The sequence below is a fragment of the Megascapheus bottae genome, chromosome 4 (assembly GCF_031878675.1).
Source record: "Megascapheus bottae isolate mThoBot1 chromosome 4, mThoBot2.hap1, whole genome shotgun sequence".
NCBI lineage: Eukaryota > Metazoa > Chordata > Mammalia > Rodentia > Geomyidae > Megascapheus > Megascapheus bottae.
This window is the reverse complement of record NC_143512.1, coordinates 45634026-45650452: the sequence shown is the minus strand read 5'-3', so window position 1 is coordinate 45650452 and position 16427 is coordinate 45634026. Positions and strand designations below refer to the sequence as shown.

Genomic DNA, 16427 nt, shown 5'->3' with positions numbered 1-16427 from the left:
TAGTCTTTGTTCAGATGAAATTGCCTGGGTCATGCTATCAGCATAATTCTTTATCTGTTATTGCTTTATGGACCTCCATGGCAACTGGTATGTCTTACAATAACACGTAACCTTTCTTAAAAATTAAACAGTAGGGGGCCAGGAGTTTGGCCTAGTGTTTGCCTAGCATGCATGAAGACCCCGGTTCGATTCTTCAGTACAACTACATAGAAAAAAGCCAGAAATGGTGCTATGGCTCAAGTGGTAGAGCTCTAGCCTTGAGAAAGCTTCCAAGGACAGTGCTCAGCCCTAGGACTGGCAAAAATAAATAAACAAACAAACAAACAACCGTAGTACCTTTCCTTACAGAGAGTCAAAGCACCATGTATTTTTCTAGTTCACACTATATATTAAAGGTATAATTTAATTAAACACCAAAAGGCATCAGCTTCTTTTGGTTGTGAGATGCTTTTTAGTATAGGCAATAAAAATGCTGGCTAACATGGTATTGTGGCTCAAGTGGCAGAGTAGCCTTGAGCAAAAGTGTCCAAAGACAGTGCCCAGGTCCCCAGTTCTGGCCCCATCCAAAAGTAAAATTTAATTCCTGTTTCACTGATGTTCTTACTTGGTTATCCTTTGAACCCTTTCATTTGGGAATCTTCTGTACTCTGTACTTTCAGCCATTTGATTTTCTTGATAAGGAATCTTTTCAATCTTAACACAATTTAATGGTTTAAAGAACAGTAAGAAAGAAAGTAGCTAAGATTGCTGGGTGCTGGTGGTTCACACCTGTAATCCTAGTTACTCAGGAGACCAAGATCTGAGGATCAAGGTTCAAAGCCAGCTTGGGCATAAATGTCAATAAGGCTCTTATCTCCAATTAACCAGAAAACTGGAAGTGGTGTTTTGGCTCAAAGTGAAAGGGTACTAGCCTTGGGCAAAAAGTGTCCAAGGACAGTGCCCAAGCTCCACCACAAAAACAACAAAAGAAAGAAAAACAAGAAATTAGGTAAAATTATTAGAATATTAATTAGTGGTCCATTTGCTACAAACTCTATTATCCAAATTGTGAACATTTGTAAGCATTCATGTGAATTCAGAATGTTTAGTTCATTTGTAAAGAAATACAATCTCCTTTTCTCTTGGGTCTGAAGAATGGAAGGAGTAGAAAAAGGCAAGAATGAGCGATATTGACTCATTTTTAGATCTAATTAAAAAATTTAGTATTAATACTTTTATAAAATGCTGAGCCAAAAAATGCTCTGAGGGCCAGAGACTACAGTAGAACAAAATGTCTCAAACACTGGAAACATTCCAGAGGCTGAAAGTCATTTTCACTACCTTCCTGATTAGATAAACATATAGTCACATCTCTTCAGGTTTAAATCTTGCTCAGATTAAACAAGCAGCAAGAAAGAGAACTACAATATAAAAAGTAATTCAATTAGGTATACAACTATACTGGGCTTTCAGCCAAATTTGTCTCAATTCAAGTTCAAAACCTTACAAATGTCAAAATACTGGTTCACTACACTGGTCTATCAGTGATCCTAACAGTGTGCTAGACAATATACTAAAGCTGGTATTATACATCACATAGTATTTAACCCTCAACACAACTCAATGAGAACTAAAGTTAAGAGATCAGAATTGCTGACCTCACAAGTACTGAGAACCTCATGAAATAAAATCAAAGTAAACTTAGGCCTCTATCACCCCAAATCTAAAATGAATTCTTCACAGACAATTTTAAAACAGTGCTAGGCATACGGGAGCTTAGCAAGACAAAGGTTGTCATCTAAGCCAGAACTCAGTTTGAATTCCAAATGGAATGCTCAAGTTAGCCAAAGCTCTTGCTACATATCTCAGAAACAATAAATTTGCATTTTAAAACAGAACCGGACAATTCTTACTCCAATGCTGTGAATTCTGATGTTACCTGGCGGGGAGGCAGAAAGATGAAGCAATGTGAAAGTCTAATGGATTTCTCTTAAGATTGGGGAAGGAGGTAGATACATGCATACATTTCATCTTGCATGGTGGTTCTTAAAAAAAAGGAAACTGTTCTAGCTTTCAACTTTAATTTCTATTTAATAAAACATGACATAAGACTATGTGAGATTTCAGCCCTAAACTCAATTTTCATCCTGAAAATTTCTAAACTTATGTAACTTACCCCTAATTTTGGGATTGCAGCTAAAGTGTATTAGATTAAACACCATAAAAAGCTGCAAGACGCTCTTTTAAAGGAAGAGGAAACTGGTCAGAGAAACGCCTCCAATTTTCATCTCCAACTTGATTTTTAAATCCATGAAGGATCTGTAAATAATAAAATATCATTAGTTTATCAATAAGAAAAAGAAATCTTAGCTGGGTACTGTGGCTCACGCCTGTAATCCTAGTTACTCAGGACGCTGAGACATGAGGATTAAGGTGCAAAGTCAGCCCAGGCACTAAAGTTTATGAGACTCTTTTCTCCAATTAATCACCAGAAAATTGGAAGTGGTGCTGTGGCTCAAGGGATAGGGCGGTAGCCTTGAGCTGAAGAGCTTAGGAATAGCATCCAGGCCCAGAGTTCAAGCCCCTCAACTGACAAAAAACAAAACAAAACCTCAGATCTGAATAGCTTCTGAAACCAAACATTTGTGAGAAATTTAAAATTCTGCAAATGCCCTAATAACTGATATACTTTCTAAGCAATTTCTGGTATACAATAACTCACTAATTTCAGTTTAGGTGTTTTAACTGTTTCTGCATTGCTTTCCTATTATAGCTGAATGCTGACTAGAATTAACCAAAAGGGGGCGAAAAAAAAGCCAAGAACTATCTAGGATCCATCCCTGGGGAGGACAATTGGTCAGCAGATTCTTACATTCCCACTCTTTTAGTCATCCCTCTTGGATCCTTAGGTGGAATAAGGAGGCAATGTGAATCAGTAGTACTGACTGAAAAGAGCATTAAGTACTGACAGAATAATTACTGGATTTCATGTTCTTCAGTCTAATGCTCTCCCAACTGAGTTATTTCAGCTGTAATCATGTTTTTTTTTTTTTTTTTTTTGCCAGTCCTGGGCTTGGGCTCAGGGCCTGAGCACTGTCCTCGGACTTTCTCAAGGCTAGCACTCTACCACTTGAGCCTCAGCACCACTTCCAGCCTTTTGCTATATATATGTGGGGTACCGAGGAATCGAACCCGGGTCTTTGTGAGTGCTAGGCAAGCACTCTACCACTAGGCCAAACTCCCGGCCCCTGTAATCATGTTCTTAACTAAGAACAACGGTCACATAGTTTAGCAATAGCAATTTGAAGAACTTAAGTATAAAAATTAAGTAGAAAAAAAATTCTAAGTCTTCCCTTATGCTGACTGGTACATTATAAAGACTCATTAATTACCTTACAGAACATGTCTCTGAGGTCATCTTTTGGGTTAATCCAGGATGCAACAGCATCACAAAAAAATATAAAATCCTGTAACAAGAAACACATCTTAGATGGTATCACATTTAACAAACTCAGTGAAAGACCTATGCAAACTTTTTAGTTAAAAAAAGAGAAAACATTAAAAATCATTAGGGTAGGCCAGGGTATTGGGGCCTGCCTATGATCCTAGCTACTTGGAAGATGGAGATGAGAAAGACCATAGTCTAAAGTCAGCCTTTAAAGATTAAGTTACAAAAAGCACACAGGGATAGGGGCATGATTCAAATGTTTGAGCACTTGTTTAGTAAGCATTGGGCCCAGAGTTCAAGTCCAGTACCATCAAAAACTAGTTTTTCTTACAGTTTTGGCATTAAATAGTCACAAACACCTAACCTAAACAACCAACATAAATATAAACCTCTATTCTCAAATATTAACAATTCAACATTAATTCAACACATAGAACAATTCTTATATAAATAAGCAAACAAAATGCCATTTGCTTAAATTGTAGTTTATTTAAACTACAAAGGATTTGGATTCTTTTTATTTTGGTGGTTTGAACTAAGGGAATCCTTCTTGCTTAAATAGACATTACCAGTGAAGCCACTTGACCAGTCCTGTTTGTGTTGGTTACCTTTAAAACAAAGTTTATTTTATGTGTGGGGTGGCCTGAACTTTGACCTTCCTATTTGTGCTTTCTTTTACCAATGAGATGACAGGCACAGATGGAGTCTTTGGGCTTGCCTTGAATTGTGAAATCTGATCTCTCTCTGCTTCATAATTTCCAACTTTCAAGTAGGCCTGACCCACTATACCTTGCCATATTAATAAGACTTTATATCTATCAAATACCCAGATCTGACATTGCCTAAGATTTCTGGTTCTAAGGTAAAATGCAGTCAAAGTGCCAATGGCTCATGTCTATCTTTGCTACTTGGGAGGCTGAGAGGACTACCTGGAAGACTGAAAAGGATGGCAGTTAGACGCCAGACTAGGCAGAGAATTTCACAAATGCCTTTCCTCAACCCAAAGTGTGGCACAATGATTTAAGCCTGTTATCTCAAGCTCTGTGGAAGGCTGATTTCAAGGATCATAGCTTCAGGCTAGTCAGGCAGAAAACTCAAATTCAGCCTCTGTGTATGGGAGACTGGATGTGGTGGTGTACACCTGTGAACTCAGCGACACAGCAAGCCTATAAAAAGGCAGATTGCAGCTGTTGAAGTATGCACCAGTGAAAAACAGGGATGGAAGCATAGCTCAGCAGAATCATGCTTGCCTAACAAATATAAGATCAAATTCAAGCACAGCAAGAAAAAAAAAGGGAGGAAGAAGACAGAGGTCACCAACCACCAAAAAAGAATCTATGATGCAGTCTCTGTTTTGTACACACATTGTAGCTCAACAGGTCCTATTTTGTCCAAGTGGCAACTGATCCAGATTTGACTGGACTCATGAATTTCTGTGGCCAAACTAAAATGTCTAAAGATAATGTAAACTCAGGAAACAAGACAAAAATGAACGAACAATCCCCTCTCAAAAGTAAAGAAATTTCAATTGCTAACTCAGTATTGTATTTTGCGATAGATTTGATTTTCATTAGATGTAACATCAAGTAGTACACTCTCAATAGATATCCTCCAGTTCAGAAAATAGGATGCATAGGCAGCAGGCATGTATGTAACAAGTATTTAAGGTTTGAATGCAGATGAATAAAAGGCCTGGCTTAATTTAAAAAAGAATCTAACCTTACTCTTACAATGTAGTATTGTTATTAAATTTAATGACAAAAAGATTTAGAATGAAAGAAACAAGCATTGCCATTTCTAGGTATTAAGAAACATTTTGCTAGGTAGTGGTGGCTCACGCCTGTAATCTTAGCTATTCAGGAGGATCTGAGTATCAAGGTTCAAGGCCAGCCCAGCACAAAAGGACTCTTTATCTCCAATTAACGTCTAGAAAACAGGAAGTGGGGCTTGGCTCAAGGGTAGGAAGGTAGCCTGGAGCTGAGGAGCTCAGGGACAGCACACACAGCACACAGGCAGAGTGCAAGCCCTATGACCCATAAAAACAAAAAACCAAAAAACCAAAACATTTTAAGCCGAGTGCTGGTGGCTCACACCTGTAATCCTAGCTATTCAGGAGGCTGAGATTTGAAAAAATCATGGTTCAAAGCCAGCTGGTTAAGAAAGTCTATAAGGGTTCTCATCTCCAATTAACAACCAAAAAGCTGGTGGTACAGTTCTAGCTGTGAGCAAAAAATAAAAAAGCTCAGGGGCAGTGGCCAGGCCTTAAGTTCATGCCAAAGGACTAGCACAATAAACAAACAAGTAGATTAAAAAAAAAATTAAGTAAAGTTCTGGCCATAAAAGATTTCTTCTTCTAGAATTTTATTATTCTACTTATTTTAATTTAAAAACAAAATTTAGAAGATCTTACTTGGATTACGCCACTGGGATTCACACTGATCATGGTACAAATCCCTCGGAATGCTGAATCTTTTTCTTCATTGTCTCTTATATTTCTTAAAGAGGTACACCTATTAAATTATAAAACTGAGTTTAGCATTTAAGTAAAAAGGCAGAATGAATTACAATACTAATAGACAGTATTTAATGGAATAGGCACCACAGAATAATGATTAAAGAGTTTTTAGGAAGCTTAACTTTCCACTTCTTACACTTCCTGTATGATGGGCCCATCTCATCTGAATATAGTAGAAACAGTAAAAAGCCACATTTTTGTTTAAAGACTATCTATAAAAGTAGACAACTGATTTGACTCCCTCATTTAAACTACTAATGAGCCTGAGCCAAGAAAGAGTAAATTACCAAATTAGTTTTAAAACTTGCATTACAACTTGTATTCCATTAAACACTAAAATGGGTTTGAATTAAGATTATCAATTGAAAGAAGCAGAACATAGGATATACTGCCACAATATAAACTACTACTATACAATTTATGGTGTAGATGTTTAACTCTGACAATTGTACATAAATTTAAACATATATTTAATGCAATCCATGTTTCCAAATTAATTCTAAAACAGAAACATAATGCAAAAACCTAAATTTATAAAATTTGCATGCATCTTAATTTTTCTGGTGGATATTTAAATGCTTTATGTATAATCAAGCTTTTTAACACAGCAAGCATGTGACAATCTTATCCCATGCATCAATTAGTCGTTAGCCACAACATAAAATAAATATACATGACGATGCTACTGAAAAACCTCACAAACCTGATAGGACAAGATTAGTCACATGGTTGGCAATGATTAAGGATTGTGATTTTTGTAACCAACTGAAAATATATCTAAAAGTGAGATAGAGAAAGAAAGAGTGAAGAAAAATGAATTAAAAAAAAAGATTGAATAATACACACCAGGGTCTTATAAACTGCTGTAGCATGGGGGCCACCTCTTGAGGACAAACGTAACCAAGACGACCAATTGTTATTGCTAAGGTAACGCAATCACGGTTATACACCACCAAACGCCAACCAAGACATGAGCAAATGAGGGGGAAGGAGAAAAAATAAAGAAAAAACAACAAATAACTCAGAAACAGAAACCAACAGAATTTGTGTATGATAATAAACATAAGATTTCACCAGTGCTGTTTATTACCACCCCCTAAAATAAGGGGCAGCAACATATATGGCATACTCTTGGAAAAAGAAAAACAAAAGGAATAAAAAAACTCTAAGATTGAGAGAACACCAAAAACCATGAATTGCTTTTCTTGCTCATTCAAATGTTAAATGCTTAAAAAACATTAAATGTTTAAAAAGATGATAAAAGAAATTGATTTAGAGAATCTTCAAAGCAGCAAAAATTTCAGAATTTAAGATAAATTTATTATGAATTTAATTTTTCCCAAGAATTATGTGATCTGTGAATTGCTTGTATAAACACTCATCTATCTCTATAGGTGTAACAGTTCAGAATTACTTCTTTACATATTTTTCTTTTTGTAATGATTTTGTTCCTTTAAAATTTTCTGGAAACGCTAATCTAAATTTTGCTAAGTTTACATTTTAAGTTAATTTCCAAAAACAAACCAGTGGACACTTGTTATTTTACATCAATATTAATTTTTAAGTATTTATGGTGCCCACTGAATAGACTGAATATTGTTGTGTTACATTAGATCCCATTCTGACAAACCTGATAACTTATGTAATTGTCTACTAACTTCAAACCATGTGAAATAAAACAGGAAATTTAGACAGTCCACTCTCATGACATGTGATACATGGACCATCGGAAAATATATTTTGTCTTTACTATAAAAGGTGTAACACAAAATAGATGAAAGTACATTATATCAATTGCACACTAATTTGGTTTTTAAAAATTTTGAAGTGGACAAGCATAGATTCACCATCAAAATTCAGGAAATCCTTAAATTTATGAAGAGCTAAAACAATTCCAACTCAGAACTGCATTCTGCAATTCAAAGGTACATACATATAAATACACTTATACACAAGGGGAGGAGGAGGAGGAGGGAGGGAACAAACAGAAAACAAACTGTGAGGTACTTTAATGGTGTTCTCTCAAAAACTTACAAGTTAACCTTTCATAAAAAAAGGGTGGGGGTGGGAGTAAAGAAAAATGTTTAAGGATTACTTGAAGCAAACTACACAGATAATACTAAAATTCAGCAGATTCATATGAAGCAAGAGAAAGAAAACCTATGTTCAAAAAGACACAAACTATGCAACATTCTCATTAAACAGGCAAGTATGAACAATCCAATGAAACATGCGATAAAGCAGATGATGGTCCATTGAAAAAGTTCAGTGCAGGATATACTAATTAGAAAAAGAATAACTGTGTACTACAGAATTGGCTTTATGAAGTATTGTAATAACAGCAATAAAAGTGCTAACACCCATAATGGTCTTAATAAAAAACAAACAAGCCCATTCTTTTGGGTAAGGAATAAAGAAAACAGTATTTTATGTAACCATGTTATAGAAGTGATTTATTGCATTCCAAGTGTTTTTCAGTCTGATTCAATATACCAACTGGCAGGAAATTATCAACTATTTTATTATTTAATTACAATATACTCACACTAGGAGTATAATCTTATAAATAAAGCCAATTTTCAAAAGCAACATTAACAATTTCACTAGCAGATATCCCACAAAAAACTTTCATATACAATACACTCAACATTTATTTGCAGTTATGCATTCACATTTAAAGATAAATAGGAAGGTTTCTTTAGGTTCAATAAGTTATTTTAAAGGCAAGTATCTCTAATCTGAATGTCATGTATAGGTACTGCATTATACAGAGATAAAAATCTGGTAAGATTTCAAAACATTTCATATAGACTTTCATATTTTTTCAGCAGGAAAACCTAATTCACTTTGTGTACCCATACAGTACCCATACAGCCAAACAGAAAACTGTTTCATAATTAAAAGACTTCCTTCCATACCAGTAAACATGATCGATTTTAAATCACATTATGATAAACTCACTATAATTTAAAAATATCAAATGAAAATGTCACTGAGGAAAACTAAATTTATTATTTGGAAAGCCTTAATAATCTTTGTCCAGTAGTTGGCAAAACCCTCACTGACTATGAGTAAGTGACTCAAAGTTATCTTAGAACATAAAGGGATCTAGCTGAATGAAAAGAAAACAATAAGTCTTTCACAATCAGGGGAAGGTGGAAAGAAAAGGACTCTATCACCCCTAAATGTTTTCTATAGTATGGAAGGTATTCTTTAATATCAACATGCTCTCTATAAATGCAAAAGAGAAACAAGCCTCCTAGGTAAGTTCCCAATTGCAGGAAATTTCATGGTATGTAGGCCACTGTTAGCCAATCAGTCACTGAATTACAATGTATTTTTGGCCACATTTTTATAGATTAAAAAACTTAATACTTCTTACTTCCCAGTTACTCTCTTATATGGTTTAATGGTTGTCTTAGCTAGAATCCGTTTTAAGGAATATTAAAACATGGGAATGGGGAGAAAAGTGTTTTTCTGGTATTTCTATAAACTAGTTATGAAATGAAGCTAAAATAATTCATTAGCAAAAATCCAAAATAAATAATAATAAGTTGGGTTTGCTAAAGCTAGCTTTGCTTTGGTTTCTCTACGCATCTTAATTAAAAAATCTTAAGGCAACTAATTTTCTTTTCACCATAACAGTTCAGTCATATGGTACCTGTGTTCTCTAACAACGTCTTTGGTGTGTTGGGTCTGTTAATGATTTCTACAAGCTGGTGCAACACCATAGGAATATAAGGCTGCATCTCTATACCTAGATCATCCCACAAAAAGAGAAATAAAAGAGAGAAATTCAATGTTAAAACATTTGTGAAGCATTTTGCTTTTATTAACTGTGATGTAAGTCACATATACATACAAATTTTTTTTTTAAATACAAAAAACGAACTTCACCAAGCCACTTAATTGCACTTTTCCAGAGGGAAAAATCTTACCCATTTGAATGGAGATTTCTCCAATTGCCCATGTGGCATTGTTGCAAACTGAAATGAACTCTGGATTTAGATTGGTTCCCAATATTGGCATGAAATCAGCTAAGAAAAAAAAAAATTAAAACAATGTATGACACTGTAGCTATCATTTTACTGAAGGAATTTCAAAGGAAATCTACTAGGGAGAAATATAAGCAAAAAATAATAAATTTTATCAAAAAACATTGTTATACTATTATAAACATTTTATCAAAAAACAAACAAACATATTGTCATACTATTATTATACTGACTAGGGACATTGTTCAAGTGGAAGAAGAGTCCTTGCCTGGCAGTGTGAAGCTCTGAATTAAAGCTTCAATATCATCAAAAGCAAAGAAAAGTCAACAGACTTGGATAAGATCTTTAGCAGCAGTACATTCAACAAAGACCTAATATCCACGATATAATACAAGGAGCTCAAGAAACTAACCTCTCTCCAAACTAATAAATTAATCACTAAATGAACAAAGTAGGTAAGGGGAAATTAGTTAGAAGAGGTAAGAAGCTGGGTGTCAGTGGCTATGCCTATAATCCTAGCTATTCAGGAGGCTGAGATCTGAGGACTGTGGTTTGAAGAAGGCATGGGCAGAAAAGTCCCTATGAGACTCTTATCTCCAATTAACTACTCAAAAACTGGAAGTGGGAGTCAGGAAGAAAAACAAGAATAAAAAAGCTGCAAGTGGCACAGTAGCTCAGTAGCACAAGTGGTAGCACAAAGAGGCTCAGGGGCAGCAAACTCCAGCCCTGAGGTCGATCCTCCTGACAAACAAAACAAAGGAAAAAGGAAGAGGTAAGAATGGTAAAGATCATAAAGGAAATGCAATCAAAGCAACTCTGAGATTGCATCTCAGATTAGATTGGCCAACACCATAAACTCAAACAACAAATGTTAGAGGGGAGGGTGAGGAAAAATAAACTCTATTGGTATAACCACCCTGGAAGCAGTTTGGCCGTTCCTCCAAAAACTAAACATCAGTACGGTGTGGTGGCTCATGCCTGTAATCCTAGCTACTCATCAGGTTGAGATCTAAGGATTGCAGTTCAAAGTCAGCCCGGGCACTAAAGCCCATGAGACTTTTATCTTGAATTAGCCACTAGAAAACCAGACATGGTGCTGTGGCTCAAGGGGTAGGGAAGTAGCCTTGAGCCGAAGAGCTCAGGGACAGCACCCAGGCCCAGAGTTCCAGCTCCATGACCCACAAACAACAACAACAACAACAAAACAGACAAAATAAACAAACAAACCCAAAACAAGTATCTACCCAGAATATCACAAGCTGGGATAACATAAAGACACTTACACATCCATGTTCACTGCTATACTGTTCCCAACAGCCAGGTTATGCAAACAGACTAGGTATCCTATAATAAGTAGATCAAAGTGGCTTTGAACCACAAGCCTCCTGATCTCTATTTCCCAAGAAGCTGGAATACCTCATCAAATTTTTACATGAAATAGATCTGAAACTACTTTAGGTGTCTTTAGATAGAGTAATTTCTCATCAGAATAAGAAAAATTCAAATTACAAATTAAATAAATTGAATTTTCCTTAAAACTAGCCTTTTTAAAAAAAAAAACATAGAAAAATACTTTTAAACTACTAGTCAGGAGTATGGCCTTGTGATAGAGTGTTTGCCTAGCATGCACAAAACCCTAGGTACAAGTCATTGGCACCACATACACAGAAAAAGCCAGAAATGATGCAATGGCTCCAGTGGTAGAGCATAAGCCTTGAGAAAACTCAAGTATCCAGACCCTGAGTCTAGGCTCCAGGACCAGCAAAAACAACAAGAAAATGAATAGTCTTGAGTCAGAAGTGTCGCTGTGGCTCAAGTAGTATAGAACACTAGCCTTGAGAAAACTGAAAGACAGTGCCCAGACTCTGAGTTCAAGCCCTAGGACCAGCAAAAACAAAAACGGGGGAAAAAAAAATACCAAATGCTATTAGCTCTTATCACTGATTGATGAGTTCATAAGTCTGATGGGTTTGGATACAAGATACATTAGGAGTGATTCTCTTATTTAATATTGAATCATAGTCAAGGACTTTGATACAGACAAATAAAGTAGATGAGAATGATCCTACAGTTTTTTATGCTTTGCATAGCCGCTCACATGGACAGACTATGCACCCTAGGCTATGCAAGGAAAAAAAAACCACTACTGGTCTTAGTTTTTGAAGTAATATTCATTCTAGCACTCACGCTGTACTCTATAAATTTAACTTTCCATTAAAAGAAAATTGGTCTCAGCCGGCTACAAGAGACTCATGCCTGTAATGCTAGGTACTCAAGAGGCCAAAGTCAGCCTTGAGTAGGAATTAAGCACAGAAAAAGCTGTAAGTAACATTATGGCTCAAATGGAAGAGCACTAGTCTTAAGCAAAAAGGAGCTCAGGGACTGTACCTGGGCTTAAGAGTTCAAGCCCCAGGATCAGCAAGAAAAAAGAAATCCAACTTCAAGCAGAACTGTTACCCAATAGGATAAGGGCCAGCAATGTGCACAAACTGACGGTATCTTGTCATAGCAGAAAGAACTCGGAAGCCAACTTGACTTAAGCTATTACTAGCAGTATAGCAATGATACAACACAAACATTAACCTCTGAAACACACAAAAAAAATCTCTGGATGAGGCTAGAAAATCAACTTCTCTTTTCAAAAAATGTGATAAATAGCCAGAAAGAAGCATTTAGTCATTATGCATCTCATATGACTTGTTCCTAAAGGTAACAATATCAACATGCAAAATTACTTGCTTTAAGTTTTCTCTTAAATGAGTTAAGAGTACCATACATTTAACCTTTGGTAATCAGTGGATTGCTACGGTCTGAAGGTCATCACCTCCTAATCGTATGAGTTATATGGCTTTGCCAATATTAATACCGCTGTTTACACAGTAAAAAAAAAAAAAAATTTTTTTTGCCAGTCCTAGGGCTTGAGCTCAGGGCCTGAGCACTGTCTTTGGGCTATCTCAAGGCCAGCACTCTACCACTTGAGCCACAGCACCACTTCCAGCTTTTATTTATGAATGAATCCCGGTCTCTGTGCATGCTAGGCAAGCACTCTACCACTAGGTCAAACTCCTGGTCCCTCCACAGTAAATTTTTGATAAAAGGATGAAAATTACCAGGGCCCCGTGTGACACCTTCTACCATGTTAGGACGCAGGAAGAAGAACCTCACCAGGTGTGGCCCCTGATCTCAACTTGCCAGCCTCCAAAACTTCATTGCTTTTAATTTTCCTGGTCTGTAGTATTCTGTTAAAGTGTAAAAAGTGCTAAATGTGGATTTAGGATGGGTTTCTCTGAATCTTTGCAGTATTAGTTTGTAAAAAAGTGACAGTATTTGTTGTGGGTAAAAGGATATATGCTAGGATTTCTAGCTCATATATTATAGGATAGTTGGCCACATATTTTTTTCCACTACTGTTGAATATTAGTAACACTCATGAAAGTGAATGCTGGCACAGTAAAGAAAACTTGGCTACTACTATACCCAGGTACTTCTACTGAAAAGGAGCCAGCATATAATACTAAGGTCCCCTGTACTGAGCATACCCTACACTGGAAACTTCCCTCTAACAAGCAGTGCCTGAAGAGCCATTAAAAGGGATAGTCAGGGGGCCGGGAGTTTGGCCTAGTGGTAGAGTGCTTGCCTAGCATGCACAAAGACCTGGGGTTTGATTCCTCGGTACCACATACATAGAAAAAAGCCGGAAGCGCTGCTGAGGTTCAAGTGGTAGAGCTCTAGCCTTGAGTAAAAGTCCAAGGACGTGCTCAGGCCCTGAGATCAAGCCCAAGACTGGCAATAAATCAATCAATCAACAAATTAAAAAAAAAAAAAAGGATAGTGAGCTCAGGAGTCTAAACATTCTACTTGCTTCAATTACAGCAACTTTAACAAGCAATAAAATGTACACTCTTAAAACTGTACCACTATCAATGTTAGGATTCTTTCAAATTTATTTTTAAATAAAATTTAGCTAGAAATGTGATACAGACAGATGTGAAACAAAAATAACTTTTAATAACCATACTGAAAATACTCATACCTATACAAGGCTTAACATGCTGAAAGCAAGCTTTAGTCAGGTCACCTAAAAGGGCAAAGGAACTCTGCCGAACTTCAGGCATTTTATCCTACAAGAAATAAGAAGAAATTAACTCTAACATGACATAAAGAATAAGGTTTCAGTTCATTTAAATCTTGTATGTCTTACCTGCATGCACTGATACATTAGTGTTAGAATATTACTTCGAGCTACTAGCTGTTCAATGTTGCCTCCTAGGCCTTCAGCCAGGCCACTAAGTAAATCAAGGGCCACGATCATAAAATCTTTATCTGGAGCCTCATATTGATCTGGTTGAGCATTATTCAGCTGAAAAAAAAAAAAGTCAAAATTGCATGTTGCTTTTAATAATTAAAAAAATTATAGATATTATGCCCATCTTTTTTTTTTTTTTTTTTTTTTGCCAGTCCTGGGCTTGAGCTCAGGGCCTGAGCATTGTCTTTGGGCTTTCCTCAAGGCTAGTGTTCTACTCTGAGCCACTGCACCATTTCTGGCTTTTTCTACGTATGTGGTACTGAGGAATCGAACCCGGGTCTTCGTGCATGCTAGGCAAACACTCTACCACTAGGCCAAACTCCCAGCCCCATTATGCCCATCTTTAGAAAAATTTTAGGACGGTAAAGATATTTAGAAAAATACCATGGCTTGAGCAAGAGTCTTCTGTACTAGGTTTACACAACGCTGATACACAGGTTCACAGTAGGGAAGAAAGCCGGACTGCAGGGCTGTGGCAACTGAAGATAGGCACTAGGAAGAATTGAACATGCTAAATTTTCTGAGTATATTTAAGATAAGAAAGTCAAAACTATGCTAAAAGATCCCAATCATTCATTTATGAGCTTGATTTCTACTACTTTTTTTTTAACTTTTAATATCAAGGTGATGTATAAAGGGGTTACAGTTACATTTGGAAGGTAGTGAGTACATTACTTCTTGAATACTGTTATCCCTTCCTGTGTTTCCCCCCCACTCTATTACTCTTAAAAGTAGAGGTTTTATCTTTTCCAACTTCTCCTTTGGATATCACTATCTTGTCAATCAGTAAAAGTTCGTTGAGAAAAAAAATTTAAAAGTTTCTACAGTGAATTTTATGCTCAAGGATAGTTTTCATGTTTTTTTTTTTTCCCCTCAATTCAGTTAAACTAAATACAGCAGAGGTGTTAATTACTTAATACAGCATAGCACCTATTTACATAGTACTTATATTGTATTATGCAGTAATCTAGAAATGATTGCAAGTATGCTAGAGGATATATAAACATGGAAATACTATGCTATTATATGTCAGAAACTTAAGCACTCACTGAGGGGAGGGGCAGGACTAATCCTGCAGATACCAAGAGATAGCATAAATAAAATGAGCCATAATTCTTATTTCCTTGAACTTAGTTTCATTTCTCTGGCTAGGGACAAATCCATGGCATAACTTGGTGACCCTTGAAATAAATAGGGATATAAAGATGCAACAACTGGCCTATCACTTTGTCAATTCAATTCAAGTAGCTTTGTCACATTTCATATACAATAACATTTTTCACTTTAAATAGTAACTAGACATTTATTATAAGCAGAGGACAGAGAACCACATATAAAATACAATCCTTTATATACTATTTAAGAAACTACATATGCAGTATACCTCCTCTCTACTCAACAGTTTTTCTTAGTATAGATGTATCTGAAGCTTCAAGTATTTAATGTTTAAAAAAAAAGGTTTCTGAATATAGACATATATACATATATTAACTTTGGAGTAGAAGGCATGTTTTTGGCAAAAAATGCTATCAGATTAAGCAAACATTAGTAGATTAGAATACCTCAAGTAAAGGGAAAAGATCTTTATCTTCATCCTTTAACATGTTCCATTTCTGGATGAGTGGAGGCATTAGCATCTGAATATATTCCTATTTACAATGAAAAGAAATAAAACTCATGTGTAAAGAAGTTCATTTTGGATCTAGGAAAACTAAAATCCGTTTACAACGGTTGTAGAAAAGTCTTTTATAGAAGGCATAGTGAGACCTATTCTTTGCTTTTCAGTCCCTTCTAAAATTTCCCTATCCTGAGCTGGCCCAAGTAGTAAAGTGCCCATCTAGCAAGTTCAAAGCCCTTAGTACTACCAAAACCAAACATGCCCTAGCCAGGTACCAGTGGCTCACACCTGTAATCCTAGCTTCTCAGGAGGCTGAGATCTGAGGACTGAGATCTGAAAGAAGTTTGCATACTCACATTTGAGACTCTTATTTTTAATTAGCAAAAAGCTGGTAGTCAAGATGTGGTTCAAGTGTCTTGAGTGAAAAATGCTAAAAAAAAGTACCAATTCTTGAGTTCAAGTCCTAATACAGAACAAAATAACTACAAGCTACATGACCTTGGTAGTTTTTTGAAAATTATGTTATTACATGAATAATGTACTGCTTGTTAAATCACAATATCTAT

General features: G+C 36.0%; 1 protein-coding gene across 3 annotated transcripts in view; it reads right to left on the bottom strand.

The window, feature by feature from the left end:
- The window catches only part of Tnpo1 (transportin 1), a 92068-nt gene that overhangs the window by 5708 nt on the left and 69933 nt on the right, over positions 1–16427 (bottom strand). For 2 of the 3 annotated variants that reach the window (XM_090331810.1, XM_090331811.1), the window contains exons 15-24: positions 15806–15892; positions 14628–14735; positions 14139–14297; positions 13971–14058; positions 9881–9979; positions 9604–9699; positions 6789–6864; positions 5838–5937; positions 3372–3446; positions 2156–2298 (exon numbers count right to left, since the gene is read on the bottom strand). In XM_090331810.1, coding sequence (XP_090187936.1) covers positions 2191–2298; positions 3372–3446; positions 5838–5937; positions 6789–6864; positions 9604–9699; positions 9881–9979; positions 13971–14058; positions 14139–14297; positions 14628–14735; positions 15806–15892 — 996 coding nt within the window. In that variant the 3' untranslated portion in view covers positions 2156–2190. Of the gene's footprint in view, positions 1–2155; positions 2299–3371; positions 3447–5837; positions 5938–6788; positions 6865–9603; positions 9700–9880; positions 9980–13970; positions 14059–14138; positions 14298–14627; positions 14736–15805; positions 15893–16427 lie in introns of those variants that run through there. The other variant, XM_090331813.1, reaches the window with a different exon arrangement.